Source organism: Ostrinia nubilalis, chromosome 2 (genome assembly GCF_963855985.1).
Source record: "Ostrinia nubilalis chromosome 2, ilOstNubi1.1, whole genome shotgun sequence".
In the NCBI taxonomy this organism is placed as follows: domain Eukaryota; kingdom Metazoa; phylum Arthropoda; class Insecta; order Lepidoptera; family Crambidae; genus Ostrinia; species Ostrinia nubilalis.
This window is the reverse complement of record NC_087089.1, coordinates 10,999,875-11,023,853: the sequence shown is the minus strand read 5'-3', so window position 1 is coordinate 11,023,853 and position 23,979 is coordinate 10,999,875. Positions and strand designations below refer to the sequence as shown.

General features: G+C 40.9%; 2 protein-coding genes across 2 annotated transcripts in view; one reads left to right on the top strand and one right to left on the bottom strand.

Annotated features, from left to right (window-relative positions):
* Window positions 1–696: 696 nt before the first annotated feature.
* Window positions 697–2,662, top strand: LOC135083328 (lethal(2)neighbour of Tid protein). The gene has a single exon (XM_063978064.1). The coding sequence runs from the start codon at window positions 855–857 to the stop codon at window positions 2,337–2,339; it is 1,485 nt and encodes a 494-aa protein (XP_063834134.1). The 5' UTR covers window positions 697–854; the 3' UTR covers window positions 2,340–2,662.
* A 1,518-nt stretch (window positions 2,663–4,180) lies between these two features.
* LOC135078648 (E3 ubiquitin-protein ligase hyd) overlaps window positions 4,181–23,979 on the bottom strand; it is a 46,627-nt gene continuing 26,828 nt past the window's right edge. The window contains exons 39-53 of the mRNA XM_063973179.1: window positions 23,491–23,606; window positions 23,251–23,399; window positions 22,903–22,982; window positions 22,493–22,614; window positions 21,780–22,002; window positions 21,191–21,379; window positions 20,652–20,785; window positions 20,048–20,180; window positions 19,790–19,897; window positions 18,852–19,014; window positions 14,539–14,752; window positions 13,898–14,104; window positions 12,275–12,422; window positions 7,478–7,708; window positions 4,181–5,224 (exon numbers count right to left, since the gene is read on the bottom strand). Coding sequence (XP_063829249.1) covers window positions 5,012–5,224; window positions 7,478–7,708; window positions 12,275–12,422; window positions 13,898–14,104; window positions 14,539–14,752; window positions 18,852–19,014; window positions 19,790–19,897; window positions 20,048–20,180; window positions 20,652–20,785; window positions 21,191–21,379; window positions 21,780–22,002; window positions 22,493–22,614; window positions 22,903–22,982; window positions 23,251–23,399; window positions 23,491–23,606 — 2,430 coding nt within the window. The 3' untranslated portion in view covers window positions 4,181–5,011. The remainder of the gene's footprint in view (window positions 5,225–7,477; window positions 7,709–12,274; window positions 12,423–13,897; window positions 14,105–14,538; window positions 14,753–18,851; window positions 19,015–19,789; window positions 19,898–20,047; window positions 20,181–20,651; window positions 20,786–21,190; window positions 21,380–21,779; window positions 22,003–22,492; window positions 22,615–22,902; window positions 22,983–23,250; window positions 23,400–23,490; window positions 23,607–23,979) is intronic.

The following is a 23,979-nucleotide window of genomic DNA, read 5'->3' as shown; positions in this document are numbered from 1 at the left end:
AGCTCGTGAAGCACTTTCAGGATCAAAATTCAGTTTTTGGATATCTTGTGTAGTTTTAAATATGAAGAGGTTTTACTAAATGTATGGAAGCTGGAAACATTGAATTTTCGGATAGATCCAGTTTATTTTGAAACCTATTATTGGTACCGTTGGATAGATCTTGTGAAGCACTTTCAGGATCAGTAACCAGTTTTTGGATATCTTGTATAGTTTAGAAATAATCGCGTGAGATCACTTATCGTTTCCACCCTGTATACGGATTTGGATTGTCAACTGTCAAATTTTAATATGTTTTTGGCCAAAATAACTGCGGTTTTTTGATGTTTTTACATTTTTATATTGTTTATAAGACTATTTAAACAATATTAAAGTGTAAATGCATCGAAAATTTTGGAAATATAATCTAAAACTGAATTCAATTTGACAGTTGTAATCCGGATTTGGACAAGGATTGAATATGGGAATCGGGCGAAGACTGTAGTACGGCGAACTATTCTGACTCCCTTATTCAGAGATTCTGCTGTATTCATATTAAAGTATGTGTTCACCTCAACTTTTCGTGCGCGACCAATAAATGTGTTCGCTTCAACTTTCATTGAGGGACTTACAATGTGATTATTCTATCTCGGATTTACGTTATCTTTGGCTGACAAATGACAACTAGCCAGTATCTGTCATCACTGTCAATGTCATAAAATTGCTGGCTGCTGGTGTCTAAAATTGGGACCGGTGCTCTGACCTATTCTTAAAATAGATAATATTTCAGCTTAGCTTGTTCTAACTATATTCAGCATTAATGCATTATTAAGTGTGTAATATATTAATGCATAATCTCCAATCCCACAACTTTCATAATGGCCGGTAGCAATAAAATTCAAGAGTTCTACCATCGACATATCAAAAAGATGTTTACATGGTCCTATTTGAAAGGCCTGGTTATCAATCCAGCACAGTTACCCTTGGTCGCTTTGCTCATCATCATCGCAGAACTGGTAATCAACTTAATGGTTGTAGAACGAGTGCCTTATACAGAAATTGACTGGAAAGCATACATGCAGGAATGCGAAGGGTTTTTGAATGGTACGCTAGACTACAGCAAGCTACGCGGCGACACTGGTCCGTTAGTCTATCCAGCAGGTTTTGTCTACATATATTCTTTATTTTACTTCCTTACAAATCAAGGTGAAAATATTAAGCTAGCACAGTATATTTTTATTGGCATCTATTTGTTGCAACTCTGTTTTGTGTTACGGATTTATATAAAAACTAAAAAAGTGCCTCCATATGTCCTAGTGATAACGATTCTCACTTCGTACAGAATACATTCTATTCATATTTTACGTTTATTTAATGATCCAATTGCTGTACTGTTTTTGTATGCATCTCTGAACTTTTTCTTAGATTCTAAATGGTATTTAGGAAGTATAATGTATAGTTTGGGTGTGTCAGTTAAGATGAATATTATTTTGTATGCTCCTGCTCTCTTTTTCTTTTATCTTGTCAACTTGGGGTATAAAAATACCATAAAACAACTTTTTGTGTGTGGTATAATCCAATTAGTTTTAGGCTTGCCTTTTTTGATAAGTGCACCGATGGCATATTTAAAAGGAAGCTTTGACTTGGGACGTGTTTTCAACCACACATGGACTGTAAACTATAGATTCTTAGAGATAGATATGTTTGAAAGTAAATGCTTTCACCTCACACTTCTGGGGATACATATAATGCTACTAATCATATTTTTGCCCATGTGCATAAAATATTTCAGAAGTTATTGTAGACTCAAATATGTGCAAAAACAAGTACAACCACAGATGGATGCTAAAAATCTTGAAAATAAGCGGAAAGCAAAATTGAACAAAGAAGCCAAAAGAAAGTTAAATAAGAAAACTGAAGAAGAAACACTGACACAGGAGCAAGAAGATTTCCTGAATTCATTTGAGTCAATGTTAAAAAAATCCTCTCACAAGGGTACAAAGAAGGTTCCAAAGAAACAATTAGATGACGAGGAAACTCATTATAGCATAGATTTTGATATACTATCCCAACTATTTATTCTCCCAATGTTTATTGTGAACTTTATTGGTATTGTATGTGCCAGGAGTTTGCATTATCAGTTTTACTCATGGTATTTCCATAGTTTGCCTTATCTTTTATGGTCCACAAACTATTCTGTAATAGTAAGATTTCTAATTTTAGCCCTCATTGAACTGTGTTGGAATACATACCCAAGCACTAACCTAACAAGTGCCCTGTTACATGTTTGTCATTTGTCTGTACTTTATGGAGTGTACAAAAAATTGTCTGCTGAATTAAAAATAGCTTCTAAAGTACAGTAATGTTATAAAGTAGGTTAAATTCTTAAGTATAAGTATTTTTTGCTGTTTTACCTAAGTTGTTAAAAGTCACTATTTTAAGATAATGTGAAAAGAAACTATGTAAGTTACATTTTAAAACTGGATTTTTAGAAAGCAGGATCAACAAACTACATACAAAGACCTAAGTCATTGTAGCTTCTTCCATTAATTAAATGCCCAGACATTTATTATTTCTTTGTAAGGTAATAAAAAGTGTGTTCATATTATACAAATTACTTAATAGTACATACGGTATGTAGAGCTGTTACATTATTTTTATACAATAAATAAATTACAATGTTGAATTTGAATCTTTTATTCAGTAGATTGTTGAAAGAACATTATGAATGCGAGTGCCCCTTCCTATGAATTTTCCTAACAGAACTTTTACAAAGGTCCATCTATTTATTAGGATTACCTACATTGAAGTTATGAACTACAAATGTAGCGATTGCTTTTCATAGCCAATATAATAAAAATAGTAAAATTAATACAAGAATAGATAGACAGGGTGTCTTGGAATTAGAGCATAATCTAGTAAGGGAGGGAAGGGGTACACTCGCGAGCAAAAGTATGGAATCACTTACATGAAAATGTTTCCACGCGATCTTGTGTACTAACTATTTGTTAGTAACAATAAAAGTAGCACCATTTTAAAGATTAAACTTTTAACTTTAAATTGATACCAAATTCATTTAAATCACACCGGTATTTAAGAAGATATCCCGGCTGATGTCTTCTATCAAAATGTGTGCGAACAAATTGGAGGCGTGCTTATCGGTGACCTGCCGTCAGTTTCGAGCCTGTGGCAGGCCTTTTTGGTGTCAAATTCTATTGCTTATATCTTAGACGAGCTGTCCACTCGCTAACAGCTATCCTACGAACATTTCTGAGCTCTTACTGGACGTCGATACCAGTCAAATGACGATTTCATAGAGAGGTTGACATGAAAAAACGGTCATCCCTCTGCGATATGCACCGGCGCTGTTCAGATCTTGGTCTCGGGATAAAGCCACGTCTCCCGAAAGCGTCTTAAAAACTTTCGAAACCCAGGACTGGCTTATGTGGCACTGACGTGCGACAGACCGCTGGCTGAGCCCTTCTTGCAATAGTGCAACGATTTGTGCTGCTTCCGTAGGTGTAATATCCCAGGTAAAGTGTCAAAAGAAGCGGAGATGTGTAAGGATCAACGTGTGAAAGCAAAAATCCAAAAACACGTGCTTTTATTGGGAGTAAATAGGCCGCAACTCGCGACGTATCAAACAGTTGATACTTGTCTTTTTCCTTACTTCTTCACATCAGCCGGGATATCTTTTTAAATACCGATGTGATTTAAATGAATTTATTATCAAATTAAAGTTTAATCTTTAAAATGGTGCCACTATTTTTGTTACTAACAAATTAGTTAGTACACAAGATCGCGTGGAAACAATTTCATGCAAGTGATTCCATACTTTTGCTCGCGAGTGTAGTAGTCATTCGCAACATTTTTGTATATGGACACACTCGTATGCAAAAGTGAACCATTATTAATATATATTTTTTTTAAATCCAGGATAATAATTTAAAAACTTAAGGAACAAGGAAAAGCTCAAATGATACCGATTCTTTTTCTTGTCCTATAAAGGTCTATTTTTTTTCAATATGGTTCACTTTTGCATATGAGTGTCCATATACAAGAATATGCTCTAAATTAAAGTCAACCTGTATAAATAGATTACATCTGTGAGCTGTTATAGTGCTTGCTGTATTGCATGTGTCTTCTGAAAGTATGGGAGGGTTTTGATTTAAAGTGGGTGCTAAGAAATATAATGAAAAAACGATTTAAGCATTTTGAGATTGTTTATTATGAACCTTAATACAACTAATCAAAGTCAAAATCTAATTATAAACTTAAATTTAGAAATTGAGGCGCATAAATACTTCCTCTGATATCACAAAACCACCGCAGCTCGGATCTAACGCCTCTCTGCCCAAGCTTACCCATGACGTAGCAGTATTACCCCATCATATTATTATTTATCTTATATAATTTTAACTATATAACAAAGCTATATAAACAGTTAAAAATATTTTTGAATATTCATGAGTCACGCTGCCTTTTAACTTTCGTCCGATAATAAATAAACGAGACAAGCAAACAAATGCAATTAGTTAAATTAGGCCATTACTTCAATAAGTGTAGAAAGGTTAAATAATGAATTTAGAAAAGTAAATACGTAATGATTTATGATTATACTCAACTAGTAATCTGTAGATCGTTCTGCAATAATGATTTATGTATCGTTCTTCATCAATTAAATACTTATGGTCTATGAGCTTAAAAGTTTAAAAATTACATGTACTTGTGCAGACCTTTCCGACGGTTACTCTCCTTGAACGAAATATTACTGCGTATTGAATATTACTATTCAGTCAAATATACCCAGTCATGTAAACGCATTGACAAACATGCATAAAGAAAAATACAAAACATACAGCTGTGTAAGTTGCGTACTAGTAAGTACCTATAGATTTACTCTAAGAGGAGGGTTATGGCTTCCATAAAATAGCGTCGCTCATCCCAGCCGGATGAGCCGTTTGGAACATAACGACAGTCTTACATAACTGGGCTTACAACTAAAGGAATATATAATAACAATGGCAGCGATCATTTAGACGAAACCGAAGTTCTTAGTTTTGATGGCGAGCAGGAGTTTGTGCTTGAGCACGTGGCGTGAGGAGTAGAGCGGGATGTACAGACGTGAGATGCAGGTGTTGGCGGTGGGCAGGTGTGCGTCGTCGGCCGGCCGGATCGTCACCGACGGCATCGGCTGGAAGCCTTCCTCGGACGCCGGCAGCGCGGGCGACCCGGTCCAGAAGTACACCTGCACGAAAACAGATTGTTACGACCACTGCGTTGTACTGCCGTTTGGAGAAAAAGGAAAAATTCCTAACATTTAATATGAATTGGATTCAAAAATGTATTCATCATCATCAACAGCCCTTCACAGTCCACTGTTGGACTATGAGCCTTCGCCACTATAGGGGAGGGTTTTGCCATTATCCCCACGCTTGGCAGGATCGCAGTTTATAAGATTGATGTTTTTCAGAGAGCGCTGCTGCTCGTTCTCTGTTTGACGTGTAGTAGGGACTAAGCCTTTTACGACACCCGCGAGAAGAGTAGGGGTTGGTGACAAATGTATTCTACTCTGCCATCACCACACGGCTCTTGAAAAAAATTCATTTCAATTCATGGCTCATCACACTCACCAAGTCCTGCCTCTCCAGATGCGTCATCTTGTCCACAATGGCCCAGAGCCAGCGCTTGAAGCGCGTGAGCCGCTCCGATGGCTCCCCGCTCTCGTCGTTGAAGCTAGTGTACGACACTAGCGCGGCCACGTTGATGGAACTTGTAACAACCGTTATCTAAACACACTCACCAAGTCCTGCCTCTCCAGATGCGTCATCTTGTCCACAATGGCCCAGAGCCAGCGCTTGAAGCGCGCGAGCCGCTCCGGTGGCTCCCCGCTCTCGTCGTTGAAGCTAGTGTACGACACTAGCGCGGCCACGTTGATGGAACTTGTAACAACCGTTATCTAAACACACTCACCAAGTCCTGCCTCTCCAGATGCGTCATCTTGTCCACAATGGCCCAGAGCCAGCGCTTGAAGCGCGCGAGCCGCTCCGGTGGCTCCCCGCTCTCGTCGTTGAAGCTAGTGTAGGATACTAGCGCCGCCACGTTGATGGAACTTGTAACAACCGTTATCTGAACACACTCACCAAGTCCTGCCTCTCCAGATGCGTCATCTTGTCCACAATGGCCCAGAGCCAGCGCTTGAAGCGCGAGCCGCTCCGGTGTCTCCCCGCTTTCATCATTGAAGCTAGTGTACGACACCAGCGCGGCCACGTTGATGGAGCTTGTAACAACCGTTATCTGAACACACTCACCAAGTCCTGCCTCTCCAGATGCGTCATCTTGTCCACAATGGCCCAGAGCCAGCGCTTGAAGCGCGCGAGCCGCTCCGGTGGCTCCCCGCTCTCGTCGTTGAAGCTAGTGTACGACACTAGCGCGGCCACGTTGATGGAGCTTGTAACAACCGTTATCTAAACACACTCACCAAGTCCTGCCTCTCCAGATGCGTCATCTTGTCCACAATGGCCCAGAGCCAGCGCTTGAAGCGCGCGAGCCGCTCCGGTGGCTCCCCGCTCTCGTCGTTGAAGCTAGTGTACGACACTAGCGCGGCCACGTTGATGGAGCTTGTAACAACCGTTATCTAAACACACTCACCAAGTCCTGCCTCTCCAGATGCGTCATCTTGTCCACAATGGCCCAGAGCCAGCGCTTGAAGCGCGCGAGCCGCTCCGGTGGCTCCCCGCTCTCGTCGTTGAAGCTAGTGTACGACACTAGCGCGGCCACGTTGATGGAGCTTGTAACAACCGTTATCTAAACACACTCACCAAGTCCTGCCTCTCCAGATGCGTCATCTTGTCCACAATGGCCCAGAGCCAGCGCTTGAAGCGCGCGAGCCGCTCCGGTGGCTCCCCGCTCTCGTCGTTGAAGCTAGTGTACAACACCAGCGCCGCCATGTTGATGGAGCTTGTGACAACCGTTATCTGAACACACTCACCAAGTCCTGCCTCTCCAGATGCGTCATCTTGTCCACAATAGCCCAGAGCCAGCGCTTGAAGCGCGCGAGCCGCTCCGGTGGCTCCCCGCTCTCGTCGTTGAAGCTAGTGCACGACACCAGCGCCGCCACGTTGATGGAACTTGTAACAACCGTTATCTAAACACACTCACCAAGTCCTGCCTCTCCAGATGCGTCATCTTGTCCACAATGGCCCAGAGCCAGCGCTTGAAGCGCGCGAGCCGTTCCTGTAGCTCCCCGCTCTCGTCGTTGAAGCTAGTGTACGACACTAGCGCGGCCACGTTGATGAAGCTTGTAACAACCGTTATCTAAACACACTCACCAAGTCCTGCCTCTCCAGATGCGTCATCTTGTCCACAATGGCCCAGAGCCAGCGCTTGAAGCGCGCGAGCCGCTCCTGTAGCTCCCCGCTCTCGTCGTTGAAGCTAGTGTACGACACTAGCGCGGCCACGTTGATGAAGCTTGTAACAACCGTTATCTAAACACACTCACCAAGTCCTGCCTCTCCAGATGCGTCATCTTGTCCACAATGGCCCAGAGCCAGCGCTTGAAGCGCGCGAGCCGCTCCGGTGGCTCCCCGCTTTCATCATTGAAACTAGTGTACGACACTAGCGCCGCCACGTTGATGTCGCCCACTCCATTCAGCAACAGGCGCAGGTCCTCAGCCGTTAACCCTTCCAGCGCCGACTCGGGCAGCACATCGAGAACACCGACACGCATTGCCTAAAAAGATGAGCAGGTATTAGCGATGGTAAAATAGACTTACTACTTCTGGCAGTGGGGTAGTTAAGCTAGTTTTTAGAGCTCTCAGAACGGAGCTCTCCCATAGATTTTGTAGGGCAAAGACATGCCGTGCCGTGACGAGCCATGACGTCACTTATTCGGCAACTCAATTGCCTATTTATTGTTTTCAAAGGTCATAAAAATCATATTTTACAGTCAATTGAAATTAATTGGGATTTCTGGGCTAGATTATGTATAGTTCTTGCAACTCACGAAAGCGAAGTGATCTTTACTTGTATGTAAAGATAGTGTAATGTAAATACAAAACTTTTGTAAAACGAACAGTAGCGTGCCACCACACCACTCGCCTTCGTGAATGAGGGCTATCGTTTTAGCGCTCACCAGTTGGCGCCAGTGTAGAGTAAGGTCCTCCCAAGTAACACAAAACACAATTATAAGAAGCGTACAACAGCATGAACCTACGTGCAGAGCAGTATATAAGCAGCATATGTAGCACTATATCAGCCGTATAAAAGTCTATAAGTGTCTTGTAAGCGCAATTTGGGCCCCAAATAATACGGCTTTAAGCATTATTAAATATTATTAGTGCTGCTAACCAGCGCTTATAATGTTATTGAAGACAGACATTAGTAAAGTTGTTAGACAGCATATTCTAATGTAAAAAGCATTTTATTAGATGTTAGTACAGCTTTGAAACAGCTTTCAGAATTACAATGCCAAAGTTACGTTTTATTCTAAGGCTAAACGTTTTATTTTGTTTGTTTGAAAGTATTCGAAAAAACTTATCGCATTTTATTGTCCGATTTGATTATTTTTCGTTTAGAGTATTGCAGTGCAATGGTGTTGTGAGAAGATGTTTTAATGTCTTTATTTAAAATAATTTATCATAAGGTAAGTATCATTTTTTTTTGTTTCAAGAATGAAAATGAGCTGGGAGTATTAGTCTTATGTGAAAATATATATATGTTTGTGGTTTATAATTCACGCGCCCTCACAGAAATCCTTTTTTTAATAAAATAGGGACAAATTTAGAATCGACATATGACACTTTTTGTGATTTTTTTAACGATTTGATTAATTTTAACTTATAAAATTGCTTCTATCGATACTCCGCTTGTAAGAAAAGGATAATAAGTAGTATTTCATGCATATGTGTATTATAATTTTATTTTCTATGTTAGAGAAAACAGAAAGCAAATGGCGTCAGATAATATTAATGTTTAAAACTTTCAACTAGTGTCTTTTAATGTTGTCAGTCTTATTATAGTAAAAAGAAAATGGTTAAGTCATTCAACCTACATATAAAATATCTAAGTGATATCTTTAGCATTACTGTAACACTTTTTAGGTATGTTATAATGTCCATTAGGTTTAAACGTCATAAAAATGGATTGCTTTAGTGTTAATCAGGGTACCGAAACAATAATTTAGAATCCTTTAATCACGTCATGATCCCCTACTCTACGTCTTTCAATTTTATCTGTCTCCAATTAGGTAGGTACCTAGTTTGACAAGTGGGGCATTTCACGCGAAGCGGACAGCGAAAATCAAGTCAGGTTTTGGATTTTGTTCATATTTGGATTAAATGTACTGCTATATGACCTGAATGGATGTGCATCATTATAATTTTTTTATGAAGCTTAGTTTATTTTTTATGAGCGTTCAAAAAATTGGTAAAATTTTAGGAACAGATTTCTCTGAAGCTATTACTGCTATTATTACATTTGATTAAAAACAAACTGACTATTGGACTTTTGAGAATAAATAACTGTGTTTCTTACTATTTACTACAAATTTGAAATTTCTTTTTTGTTCACATAGAAAACCGGAAGTAAAGTTTTAAAATCGAATTTTACAAAACTTCGGTATTTTTAATTTTTTTTATTTTTATTTTAAAATATACCTAGTAGTCTATAAATAACGTGTGTAAAGTTGTAGAATGGACTCTGTATTGGTTTTTGATTTAGACGCAGTACAGTGCGAGCGCGCCGCAATGAGCGTCATACTGGCTATCGACATTTGGCTACTGTATAAAAATTATTTGTTCGAAAACAACTGAAACGTTAATATTGTTGCATGCATACTCTTAAACAATTATAATTTTGACTCGGCGAACTTCGTACCGTCTAACAGACAATGATTGTTGGCATTGAGATGGTATTACGTCGCAGACCACCCACAACTTATTGGATAATACTATTAAAACATTACCCTTCTTTTTGGGTAGTCGGGATATGTTAGTCCGGGGTGCCAGTTAACTTCATGCCAAATTTCATTAAAATCTGTTCAGCCGTTCTTTGTTTTATACATAAAACAAAGTCGTGTTAGTTGTACACGATTTATAAGTCAAGAACAGTTCGGCAGATTTTGATGAAATTTGATATGGAGGTAGCGAGCCAACTACCTAAAAAAGAAGAATTATGTTTTTAGTGTATTATTCAATAAGATGTGATGTGGGTAGTCCGCGACGTAATACGCACCATCTCAATGCCAACAATCATTGTCTGTTAGACGGTACGAAGTTCGCCGAGTCAAAATTATAATTGTTTAAGAGTATGCATGCAACAATATTAACGTTTCAGTTGTTTTCGAACAAATAATTTTTATACAGTAGCCAAATGTCGATAGCCAGTATGACGCTCATTGCGGCGCGCTCGCACTGTACTGCGTCTAAATCAAAAACCAATACAGACTCCATTCTACAACTTTACACACGTTATTTATAGACTACTAGGTATATTTTAAAATAAAAATAAAAAAAATTAAAAATACCGAAGTTTTGTAAAATTCGATTTTAAAACTTTACTTCCGGTTTTCTATGTGAACAAAAAAGAAATTTCAAATTTGTAGTAAATAGTAAGAAACACAGTTATTTATTCTCAAAAGTCCAATAGTCAGTTTGTTTTTAATCAAATGTAATAATAGCAGTAATAGCTTCAGAAAAATCTGTTCCTAAAATTTTACCAATTTTTTGAACGCTCATAAAAAATAAACTAAGCTTCATAAAAAAATTATAATGATGCACATCCATTCAGGTCATATAGCAGTACATTTAATCCAAATATGAACAAAATCCAAAACCTGACTTGATTTTCGCTGTCCGCTTCGCGTGAAATGCCCCAAGTGTTAAGTATAAAATCATTATCACTACAAATGTAATTTGTAATGAAACACGATATAGCTACCTATCTTATTTTTCGCTCATTGTAATAGTAATAATTTGAAGGAACTTTTTGTAACTAGTTAGTAGTGTTGCTGTAGTCGTTTTTTGAAGGGTATGCGTTATACGGGTAATTATTTAGTTTTCAGGTACCTACTTCTCTATTAAGTCATAAATAAGCTTATTTGTTTTTTTTTCAGATGCCTTTTAAAATAGTGCAAATGACCGAAAGGGATGAAGGAATGTTCTACGGAACTTCTTGACTCACACAACAACCGATTGTACTGTATTTTGTGTATGAGGTGTATCATTTTTTGGAACACGTTTTGCATTTCTTAAACCAAATATAAAGTTTGAATATTCCGTCTTTATCTTTCTCTTTACTCCACCTGTTCTCTTAGGTTGAGTTGCACCACCTAACTTTGACCGTAACTATAACCGATGTTTTTTGTATGGGGTTTGACAGATTTTTGACGTTTGTTAAAGTAAGTTGGTGCAACCCGGCCTTAAGTCTTTTTCCACTGTTTATTCATGTCAATAACGTGACACGTTCGACATAAATTTTCTAATGAATATACAGGACCTACTAACGCACAAATGAATATAATCATACGGCTCGTGGTTTTATGGCCAAATTATGACCTAAAGTAATAAAATATTTTTTTTATTTATCTAAATAGTGCTAAAAGCTTTAAAGTAACAATAAAATAAGAAGATAACAGAGCTAAAACTTTAGTAAATGTTTGGCTAATGCTGAGCAGTAAATAAGCATAAGAAAAGATCATAAAAATGCGTTCAATCTGTAAAATGTGTTAATATATCTGAATGCACTATAGAATATTTCGACAACGTTTATTTAATGCATTAGGTTTTCTTATTTACTAATATACGGTTTTAACCTTTGTGTTAGTGTAAATGCTGTTAAAGGTGCTGTATATTAAAAGTAATTAATGTTTAAGTATGATTATAAGCCAATTAACTTAATTTTTTTAGACCATATAATAGCTTCATGCATTGTAAATTTTACCGCATTCTACTCAAAAGCATTTAAACTAAGTCAAAACTGATTTAAAGTGATAGTCTGACTTTAAAACGTAAATCAATCTTAACTTCAGTGAATATACAGATTGCGTGTTACTTGGGTCACTTGCTAGTAGCCAAGACAGTGGCGCCAACTGGTGAGCGTTAAAGTGGTAGGAGGACTATCGCATTTGCACTCATCAAGATGGCGCCACTGTAGAGTATGGTCCTGTCAATCGCCAGGGGTGCCAACTGTTAAGTATAAAAACGATAGCCCTCATTGCAACAACTATATTTAGTTAGAAATTTTTTAATAAGTATGACATTAACCTGTTAAAAATGAGTTAAATGACTAATAAGTGTACCTCTAAAGCTTTCTCCTGCGACAGCAGCATCCGGTGCTGCGCGTACTTGCGCACGTAGTCGTACACGTTGAGCGCCGTCACCTCCAGCTCGCGCCCGCCCGCCACCAGCTCCACGCAGCCGCCGCCTTCCTCCTCGCACATTTCCAAACTGCAAACGGTAGATCGTTTTAAAACTTATAATAAAACAATTAAAAAAATCCCCACTTTTCTTTCATCACTCATTGTAGAAATCACGTGATATCTATTGTCAGATGCCTATGGCAGCTCATGTTCAAACTTACCGGCTTAGTCTGAAGTCACCATCTTGGTCTTGAGACCAAGATGGTGACTTCAATAGCTAAGCCAGGTCTCCCTCCAGCGCATGTTTTGCCCTACACAATCAACAAGAACATGTCAACATTCAACAAAATTTTCTACACAAAATGTTGACATGTTTTGGTTGATTGTGTAGGGCAAAACATGCGCTAGAGACCTGGCTTTACTTTTTTTTATTACAATGCATTAATAAAGGAAATTTTAAAAACAATTCGCAGAACACCCATTACACATTGTCGATTTAATTCAGAACCTCTGGTTTTTAGTGAGGTTTGCCAGGTCACTCAACTATTGCTGTCACTCCGAAAGTTCCTGTCGTTTTCCGCAAGGGGACAGCTTCGTCTACAGTTCGTTTCGCCGAAAGACGTCCACTGCTGGACAAAGGCCTCCTCCAAGGATTTCCACAAAGACTGATTCTGTCTACAGTTACTGTAACAATAATAGGAAGAAATAGGAACGAAGAAGGCCAGGTCGTGGAAGCGTCACAATCATGTTCACCTGAAGTTGAGATCCAGCGCGGCGAACAGCGAGTGCGAGTCGCCCGTCTCCGCGTCCACGACGAGCTGGCGCAGGCTCTCGTACACGCCGGGGTCGAAGGAGGCCAGGTCGTGGAAGTGACACAATCATGTTCACCTGAAGTTGAGATCCAGCGCGGCGAACAGCGAGTGCGAGTCGCCCGTCTCCGCGTCCACGACGAGCTGGCGCAGGCTCTCGTACACGCCGGGGTCGAAGGAGGCCAGGTCGTGGAAGCATCACAATCATGTTCACCTGAAGTTGAGATCCAGCGCGGCGAACAGCGAGTGCGAGTCGCCCGTCTCCGCGTCCACGACGAGCTGGCGCAGGCTCTCGTACACGCCGGGGTCGAAGGAGGCCAGGTCGTGGAAGTGACACAATCATGTTCACCTGAAGTTGAGATCCAGCGCGGCGAACAGCGAGTGCGAGTCGCCCGTCTCCGCGTCCACGACGAGCTGGCGCAGGCTCTCGTACACGCCGGGGTCGAAGGAGGCCAGGTCGTGGAAGTGACACAATCATGTTCACCTGAAGTTGAGATCCAGCGCGGCGAACAGCGAGTGCGAGTCGCCCGTCTCCGCGTCCACGACGAGCTGGCGCAGGCTCTCGTACACGCCGGGGTCGAAGGAGGCCAGGTCGTGGAAGCATCACAATCATGTTCACCTGAAGTTGAGATCCAGCGCGGCGAACAGCGAGTGCGAGTCGCCCGTCTCCGCGTCCACGACGAGCTGGCGCAGGCTCTCGTACACGCCGGGGTCGAAGGAGGCCAGGTCGTGGAAGTGACACAATCATGTTCACCTGAAGTTGAGATCCAGCGCGGCGAACAGCGAGTGCGAGTCGCCCGTCTCCGCGTCCACGACGAGCTGGCGCAGGCTCTCGTACACGACGGGGTCGAAGAAGGCCAGGTCGTGGAAGCGCACGGGCCGCCCCAGAAGGTACTTCAGCACGTGCCGGTTGAGGAACATCGGGCACAGCTCGTTTTGTAACAGGCACAGCCCCACGATTCTATGGAGATGTAAGCATTGCGTCAAGTTTTGATATTAAAGTCTAACAGTGGCTTTGAGTGCACTGAAGATATCACTTGTTAAAATGTCGTTTTGTAACAAGCAGTTATATGGCAGTCAAGCTGTATGTAAATCCTGGTTATACGTTAGTTGCAGCGGTAGCAACGAGAAGTCAGAAAAGTCCTGTAAGATAGGTGAAGCCAAGCCGGAAATAAACATGGGAATCATGAAAATTCCTGTTAATTACCAGAACATTAAGACGCTACGTAGCATTTGGCATCGGAAAAATTTGGTTGCTATTATTACACTAAACAAGGAAGGTACCAAATTGCAAGGTATTATGATGGGTTTGGTAACGAATAAATGTTCTTCAGGAAGATTAACAAAGATGGCATCACTCACATGCCTATTTGCGTCAAAAGCTTGTAAACATACCTGCCGACATTCCTAAAAGCGTTGATCCTCTCCGGCGTGGCGCGCCCCTGCCGCGGCGAGTAGTAGCCGCGCTTGCCCGGCGAGTAGAACAGCGGCGCGGCGTCGTCCTGCGGCGCGCTCTGCGCCGACGGGCCCGCGCCCGCGCCGCCGCTGCCGCCGCCGCCACCGCCGCCGCCGCCGCCGCCGCGCTCTGATAGTGAGAATACGTCCAGATCTGTGCCAAACGATCCTCGTTTTATATTGGAGCCGCGTCCGTGGAGCGTCCTCACAAACGAGCAATCGCCGACCCAAGCATGCGTTATCTCGCCGTCACAGTTTATTTGCAACAGCGGTATTTTGTTTTTTAAATGTCAACTGTCCATTATATGGTAACAAAACACAGGGCTTGATTTTGTCCAATCTGGATCAGTGTGCAAATGTCATTTCCCAAATGACTCGTGTAATATTTCATAAATAAACTTGAGATTATGATGATAAATAAATACATAAAATTGCTTGAAGCATGCTATGCTCATAAAAAATTGTGTAGTCTCGGTGAAGAGGCTCCTTGAACGGACACGAAGTATGGGCGTATAGTTGAATCGTTTGAATTTGAGGACACTAATAAAATATATTAGAAAGACAGATAACCGAGACACAGGATAACAATTGGATTACATAAATACATTGGAAATAAATACATTATTACTTTTTATTAACACACTAGCGGCCGCCCGCGACTTCGTACGCGTGGATCCCGTTTTACCCCCTTTATCTATCTTACGCGGTTTAGATTTTTTCATACAAATGTTTTTTCCCGCTAACTCTCGTTCCCGTGGGAATTTTGCAATATCCTGTTGTAACTAAGCTTTGCGTTTACTAAGGTACCTACATGCCAAATTTCAAGCGTCTAACTTAAGCGGTTTAGATTTTTCATACAAAAGGATTTTCCCGCTAATTCCTGTTCCCCTGGGAATTCTTAAGTATACTATAACCTGCCCAGGAGTATGAAGAATAATTGTACCAAGTTTCGTTAAAATCCGTCCAGTAGTTTTTGTTTCTATAAGGAACATACAGACGGACAGACAGACAGACAGACAGACAAAAATTTTACTGATTGCATTTTTGGCATCAGTATCGATCACTAATCACCCCCTGATAGTTATTTTGAAAATATATTTCATGTACAGAATTGACCTCTCTACAGATTTATTATAAGTATAGATTTTCAACTATCAACAATAAACAATACTAAAAAATAATGTAAGTATCTCCTTTGATGATGTAACATGGTGTTTAATGTAAGAAAATACATGTTACATAAATTAAATTATCGATAAGCTTACATATTTTGTACTATAAATGGTACAGTTTGATTGATATCTTTGATCATAGGATCATTTTATCGAATTCCTGGCCACTTGCATTTGTCGGAAAAAAAACTGGAATCTATCAACTTGCAGGATATCTTTTTGATCAACCAGCGTTAGGCCGTATACAGAAAGAAAGCTGGAAATTTATAAGTGCTTACCGGCGCCGATAAGCACTGAACGGTGCCGACAAGTTTCAACACGCGCTGGTCAGCGCTGGACGCTGCCATTCAAAGTGCTTCCTTTATGTAGAACAGAGCAGCGCTTGTAAGCGCTTATAAGTTTCCAGCTTTCTTTCTGTATACGGCTTTAAGGCTGATTTACATGAATTAAGTAAATAAATAGGTAACTAAATTTTAACTTGATTTTTCAGTCAAGTTGGTGGGCGGGGCTTGTCACTTGACACGTTTTGACAAGCAGTTTCATAGTGAACCAGAGCTTGACGTTTGGAATTAAGTTAAAATTTAGTTAAATACTTTAACCTCTCCTATGCTTTGTCTCAGATCTGTGCAACCCCCGTCAACTGCTATGTCTCAGATCTAAGACAAGACTACTTTGGTCATCTTTTGCGTTAATATAACTCTTATTCCAAATAACTTACGTGTTTTATTCCTTGTTTTCGGTTCCCAATAAAATAGTCAACCATAAACAACATTCACCCGTTCAAATTGAAACTGTCATTCAGTAAAAAAATGATGTTCAAATTGCAAAGCTAGTACGGCGACGTGTGATTTTAGTGCTCCGAAAAAAACGAAGATATTTGTGCGAAATCTATAAGAATGGTAAGTAAATGTTACTTTTTATAATTCTTTACGTTATTTCGAACCAATAACTTAAAAATCTCCCAAGATTTTCTCTAAAATAATTATGAAAAAGACGAAAAAAAAATTAGTATCCCTTAGGACATGTAAAGGTACGATAATTTTCTCAGTGTTTTACGCGTATTTTTAACATAATATTCGAAATGCTTTTATACATTTGAAGGAGTATTTATTATAATTGTAATTTACACTAGTTTTCTTTGCAAAAAGTAGCTAATATTGTCAAAAATCGTTATTTTTTATCAAACTGGTATTGAATTACACGCACACATAGAAACGAAGTCCGCCATTTTTTCTCGTATACACACGACTTATTGAGACGAACCGTTAGGGATATACAGTATGGTCTTATAATTCAAATAATAAATAAATATGATTTATCCTTGACTTGTTCTTAAAAACTTTATATGTATATGCTTTCTGTATAGACAGTGGGACTTGATTCGTGTCATGACCTGCTGCTGCAGCCAGGATTGTCTTCGCACGAGGGCACTCCTCAACGGCGAACAGCTCCGTCATAAAAGTTTATAGTATGCATTCTGTATAGACAGTGGGTCTTGATTCGTGTCATGACCTGCTGCTGCAGCCAGGATTGTCTTCGCACGAGGGCACTCCTCAACGGCGAACAGCTCCGTCGTAAAAGTTTATAGTATGCATTCTGTATAGACAGTGGGTCTTGATTCGTGTCATGACCTGCTGCTGCAGCCAGGATTGTCTTCTCACGAGGGCACTCCTCAACGGCTAACAGCCCCGTTGTAATACTTTATAAATATTATTTCGTGATATATAACAATAAATATTGATTATATAATTTACTGAATGGTTTTATTTATAAATTAATAAAAATAAAGGATTTAATTCTGCTGTTCCGTGTCTTATTTCCTAAATGAACATCCTATATACATGCACAGATCTGCGCCAAAGCATACAGGCGTATACTTGCTATGCCCAGATCTGAGACAAAGCAAATAGGCAGCTACAAAAGGACGCCATCTTGGATTAGATCTGAGACTAAGCAGATGAGCACTGCAGACAAGGCACGCACACATGCACACAAAATCTAAATAAAACCTGATAATATTTAACCGTTTTTCAATAATATTGTCTATGAAAGGTATAGTAGTGTAATATATGGTAGGAAAGGTTATTTTTCAAGCTTGCCACACAATCTACATACTACAGCATAGACTTGAACAACACGGAGAAAAAAATATTCGAAAAAAGGTAGTGTCAAAATGCCTACTCTTCAGTTTTTAGACTGTTTTGCTATATAAATGCACTAATTAAGCACATGTTATATATTTTATATAGAAATCAATGTATAATTACGAATCTAAAAGCCTCTACGCGGTCTAGTTTTGACAAAAATACGTTCAAATAAAAGTCCAAAGTACAGTGTTGTGAAATGCAAAATGGTGAAATTGTAGATCTTTTTTGTCATTTTCAAAGTGATATTTATAGGTCTTCTACTGTAAGAAATCGGTAACTGTTTTGGACAATGAATTCCTCAGACGTTTCAGTATGTAAAAACATAAAGTGAAACAAAAATTGGTTAGCAGAGTTTATTGAAAATCGTTCATGTTTGGTAATAAGTGAAATTTTGACAGCAACTCTGTGTTCAAGGGTCTGTGGAAAATAAATATACGACATTTTATGATTAGCATACATGGCATAAGATTCGTTATTTATTTAGGATTAAGAAACACCAATCAGTTTAGTGTGTACCTAACAATTATTTTGAACAATTTGAATATTTCGACAACACTGCGCGCGCGCTCGATTGCCGGCGCGAAACCTTAGCAGTTGGGGGTGCAGTTTTGCGCGGCTCAATAGCACACCAAAGGTTAATACGTGTAACTGTACTTGCGGAAAAAAAATCTATCAACTTGAAGGATTATCTTTCTGATCAACCAGTGGGTCTAGACAAAGTGCAAATTATAATCGCAAACCAGTCGCAAAGTGGTCGAAAAGCCCCTTTTTTGTATGGAGTTTTGACGGATTCGATTTTCGATTCGATCAAAAAGTGCGTTTTGTCTAGGGGGGCAGGCCACCTAAAACTTTAGGGTTGCCGCTTCGATCAACTAGTTCACCGTCCAACGTTAGGGTTGTCACCTCATCCCGCTTCACTTATGCAAGTACTCACCGAGTATCGCCTCGGAGGGGTGCATGACGATGAGGTCCATGGCCTCGCGCACCTTCTGCCGCAGCGCGTCCTCGCTGGCCAGCAGCACGAGCAGCTGCGCCGCCGTCAGCTCCAGCAGCATGCCGGTTATCTTGCCCGCGAACGTCGGGTGCAGCGAGTGAACCTGCAAGAGAAGTTAGGGATTGATACAGTGACTGGATTTTTTTATTACAATACTAAAGCCCGGTCTCCGAGCACGTAGAATTTTGTCCAATGAATGTCGCGCGTAATTATATTGCTGTCGCGACTGTGCGACGGGCGCCCGCAGTGAGTGTGCGAGCGCGACCGCAACATAATTACGAGCGAGCGATAAGGATGGTTAGCTTGGGGTCATTGGACGAAATTCTACGTGTTCGGCGACCAGACTATAATTAGATTAAATCTTCATAGATTTACAACACAAGGGCAACCTTACATGTAGTTGCAGAAACTCTCGCCCTTAATTACGATCTTGCTAACGGACGTCGGGTGCAGCGTGTGCATACGGATATTTTCAAGAAATGCTACACAAACAATAAAATCAGCAACTGATTTGTCTGTTGCGTTAAAACCTCGTTAGGTTAACCGCAAACTGCGACGATGAATGTAAGAAGGCCAATGCCCGTTTTCACCATCAATCCCTTATTTTTAAATGAACCCTATGACAGCAAAATTATTGTTATTTGTTACCATAGAGGTCACTTAAAAGTTAGGGATTGATGGTGAAAATGGGCATAAGAGGATTAAGTCTGCGGGCACTAAGGGAGCGGCGGGTATTGCGATCGCCTCCGTTTTGTGCGCGTCGCCATAAAGTTGTTGTATGCATCGCCCTGTGCCGCGCCGCCCTGCTGTCGCAATCGCTCGGCCCGTCGCCAGTTTCGTGCCCGCAGATTAAGGATTATAATGCAACCAATGTTTACCTTTGGATATAATCGTTCGCCAAGTTGTGCCTGATGAAGTGTGAGATGTTCATTGTGTCCTACTGGTCTTTCCCCGCTGTAACCAGCACCTTCTGTGCCCGGTGCAGCCTGTAAGAAAAGTACGTGATCTTAGCTATTTTAAGAAGACTATCCCCCGGGTTCTAAATTGAATTGAGCACGCTCAAGCTCTCAGAAACCGGACAGAAATGTTTTAAACTTGATACTAAATGATGCTCCCTAGCTGCTATGTTGTGTTACCTGTGGTGAATACGGCCTGGCGTCTATGCTGAGCACTCGTCTCGGTTCACGAGCCGCCGGCGGCCTGGGCGCGGGCCGGCCGGGCGTGCGTCTCGTGGTGTCCTTGGAACGCGCGCGACCGGCGCCACTTCGACTGTAATCAAAATCAAAATTATCTTTATTCAAATGCTCTTATGAGCCTATACAATATTATACATGTCCCATTCTTTTTTTGACCTACTTCGTGATGTTAGCATACTATTATAAAGGGAGTTTCTTTGTTAGGTACTCAAACAAAATTGGTTGAACTACCCCAAACAAAACTACTTTTTCTACAAGATCAACAATATCCTCAATAAATATATTGACGTTCCAATACTAAATAACTGTTTGCTGATGGCTACTTGTATGGAACTTTTTAGGAATTCAGACTTGAGCCTTTTGGTTAAGTTGCATTCAGCAGTAGAATAGAAGTGTTGCATTTGAGCAATAGATTTTTTTTTGAAGCAACAAAAACCATTCTGATTTTTTTCATGTTCAACCTATTAACATCTTCAGATTGCGCAAATTATTTGGGAATTGATTCTACTAAACGTATAAACATTTAGGTGAATGTGTTTAGTACCTAGCTCCACTATTGCTGCTAGCTCCGCCGGCAGCGGTGCCGGCCGCCCCCGACGCGCCGTTGGCACTACTGTTGCTGCTTCCGCTGCCAGTGGTCGGTTCGAGCGGAGGCAGCTTTTCGTTTGCTAGTAACGCCTGAAATACATAATATATAATTTTAATGCACAATTCAAAACATATAAATTCACGGTAACTTAAGAAAACTTCAGTACTCAGGCACGGAATCCACAAAAGAGAAGATGTGCGGAGATGTCCGTAACGGATACAAGATGTTTGTCAGCTAGGAGGTATCCATCAAGCAAGTGAGAAGCACAGCTCTCACGTCTCCGCCATCGTGCCATACAAATATGATACATAGCCGCACGGTGTATCTGCCTGCATACACATCAGTGGAATCAAGATGTGTAAATAACTAAATTCTATTGGATGTTTTAAACACGTCATCTCCGTCTCATCCCGCCTCCACCTATGGTAGAGTCCAGGCCTCAGATCTATAAGTGATGGTTATCTGATAAGCATAATAATTCTTCAGTCTATTACCTCTGCAACGCTAGTGTAGAACGACCGAGCGACACCACTGCCTTCACCGGGCTCGTCGCGGAAGGTGACCTTGACGCGATTGACTGCCAGCGGTGGTTGAGCACTGTGGGCGCGGCGGTTCTGCCCCGCGAACGCACTGTTCAGCTCAGCGAACGTTTGTTGCAGCAATTTCGCGCGGTCACGCTCCATCTGGGAAACGATTGGGAAAATTATAACTAAATACACCTACAGAAGACGGCAAATCAATCTGAGAACTATAGTACTGTCTGTAAATTAAGTTTCACCATGAAGTAAATCCATATCAAAGTGGCTAGTCAGATGAGATAAGCTTTCTCAAATGATTGTAATAAGCATTTGAATTAAGTATCTCGATTATCGTAATTCGGTAGTGTACTTTTTTAAGCCTATGTCCGAATTCCACCACCGCCTTTCATTTAAAGAACTTAGCTGTTAATAAAATACATATTTATCTCAGTCCAGCAGCTTTCCCTGCTAAATGTAACAAATTCTACCCTTAAGGATTAACAGTAAAAAAACTTATTTAAGCTTCTTTAAAAGACCTTTCAAAAATACCATCAACTTCACCAACCTTGTGTAGCGTCAGGTCCCTCTGCTGCGAGTTCCTGAGCTTCTCCATGTCGCGGCGGAACTTGACCTCCTTGACGGGGAAGCCGCCCAGCTCGGCTACTACAGATCCGGGCTCCAGGCCCACGTCCTCGGTGAACACGCGCCCGAAGAGATCCAGGGACAAGCGCCAGCGGCCTAGTAGTAGGTCGTGGGACACGGAGGCGCCGAGAGAGGGACACGCGCGTCTGTTGGATAAAAATATTGGTCATGAGTTGCTTGAACAACGAATTTCAGGTAAATTGGGTCGTGGTAACACTGATGCACCAAAGGAGGAACACGCGCGTCTGGTGGAAAAACGTTATTGGTAATGCAATGCTCGAGCAAGGAAGTTAGTGCGACATTGACGGGAAGTGTGGTATACAATTTCCACCAGTAATGTATAAATTCGTTCGTAGGCAGACTGTATGCAACCGACGTGAAGACTTAACTTTTTCCTGAGACAAACTTGGCTTTCACTGGTAGGTTTCTACTGATGGTCTACCTACAGAAACAGGCTACACAGTGCAGCAGTCAGAATAAGTGGTAGAAATAGTCCCGTTAATATTCTTAACAACTTTTATTTATTCTGCCAATATCAATTTATATCAATGTATCTAGTATCTCCAAATGTTCGACGACAGTGTATAAGTGTAAAAGAGTGTATTTGCCATTTATACAGGGTGAATATAAACTTACGGTGGTGCGGGTGCACTGAGCGGCGGCAGTAGCGGCGGCGGCGGCAGGCCTGTGGTCTCCACCGTCACGTGCGCGGATATCTCCTGAGATTCGAGCGGGTCTGCGGCACTCAACAACTCACCCTGAGGAAATAGTCCAAAAATACGTTTTAAATCTCATATAGGTTAGCTATGATGTCGTATTGCCACTGTTTAGGCAATACACAATAATGCTGAATAAAATCAACTGTTGAATATTCAGAATGAAGCTTCCAAATCCGTCAAGACTGGAAGCTTCTGCCAAAACATATTTCGTTGTGATTGACAACGAAATTAATTCTATAGTCTGATATAGTTGAAGTTAAAACCAATTGAAGGAGTAGGGAATAATTTTGATAATAAAAAGTCCCCCAAATAAGTGGAGTGACTTACAGCACGTACAATAACAGTCTTTCCAGGGCTGCGCGAGGACGACGCGCGCGGCTCGCCCGAGCCTCCGCTGCTGCTAGGGCCTGCGAACCACAAAACTGAACAATAAATACATACAAAACAATATTAAGGGTAACTGATATGAATCTTCCCTCTTATAGTAAGAATTTTAGCTAATATATCTTGTAAAAACAAAATATGACGTTCATGTAAAACGTCACGATAAGAAACAATGCCGTTGAATAAATGTTGACGAAACAAATGACAATCGTTTTCCCTGGGACTGCAGTAAGATAAACTTACCTTTATTACCTACTACATGTTTAATGAAATGTGGTTCGTTTTATTTACCCGGTGATGGTGAAGCAGCTATGGCTTGCTCGTGAGGCGCTTCTATGATCGAGCAGGCAGTATTGACCAATGTGTGGAACTCTGATGGTTGGGAACTTGTGTCTTGCATAGAACTACTGCCTGAAGACATTGCCATTGAATGTGGGTGCCTAGAAATAGAAACACAGTGTAACAATAAGCCATAGTTTTAAAATTTGGAAAATAGTGTGGATAAGTTTCGCGCAGGCAATTTTCACTTACCTATGATGCTTTTTCCTTGGAATCTGTCTGGCTTCATTTGAATCTGAATCTGACAAATATTCACCATCTGTGTCTATATCCATTTTAGTTGTTGTATCTTTAGCACAGGACAGGTCCTAAAATGAAATTGCGGTATTTTAGTATATCACAGTTATAACAAACATACAGCCAAGTCATAACAATGGGTGCGTTTGGCGGAAAAAAGATCATGGGAGCGCTTGTGAGCAAATGGCGATCGCTAAGCTGCTCGCTCGCTGTCACAGCTAAATAATAAATGTATAGTTCCAAAATACTGGACTGTCCTGTCGATGACATTGACAGTGGGGCGCCACCGTCAATACCGGATCGCTGGTTCAGATTTTTGCCATGTTGGAAACCATATAGTTGAACGATGGTAGCGCCCCCCTGTCATTGAGTTTGGTGGGACAGTTCAGAGTGGGTCATCTATATCACGTCATTTGAAGTTAACATACGTGTCCCCGCCGACAA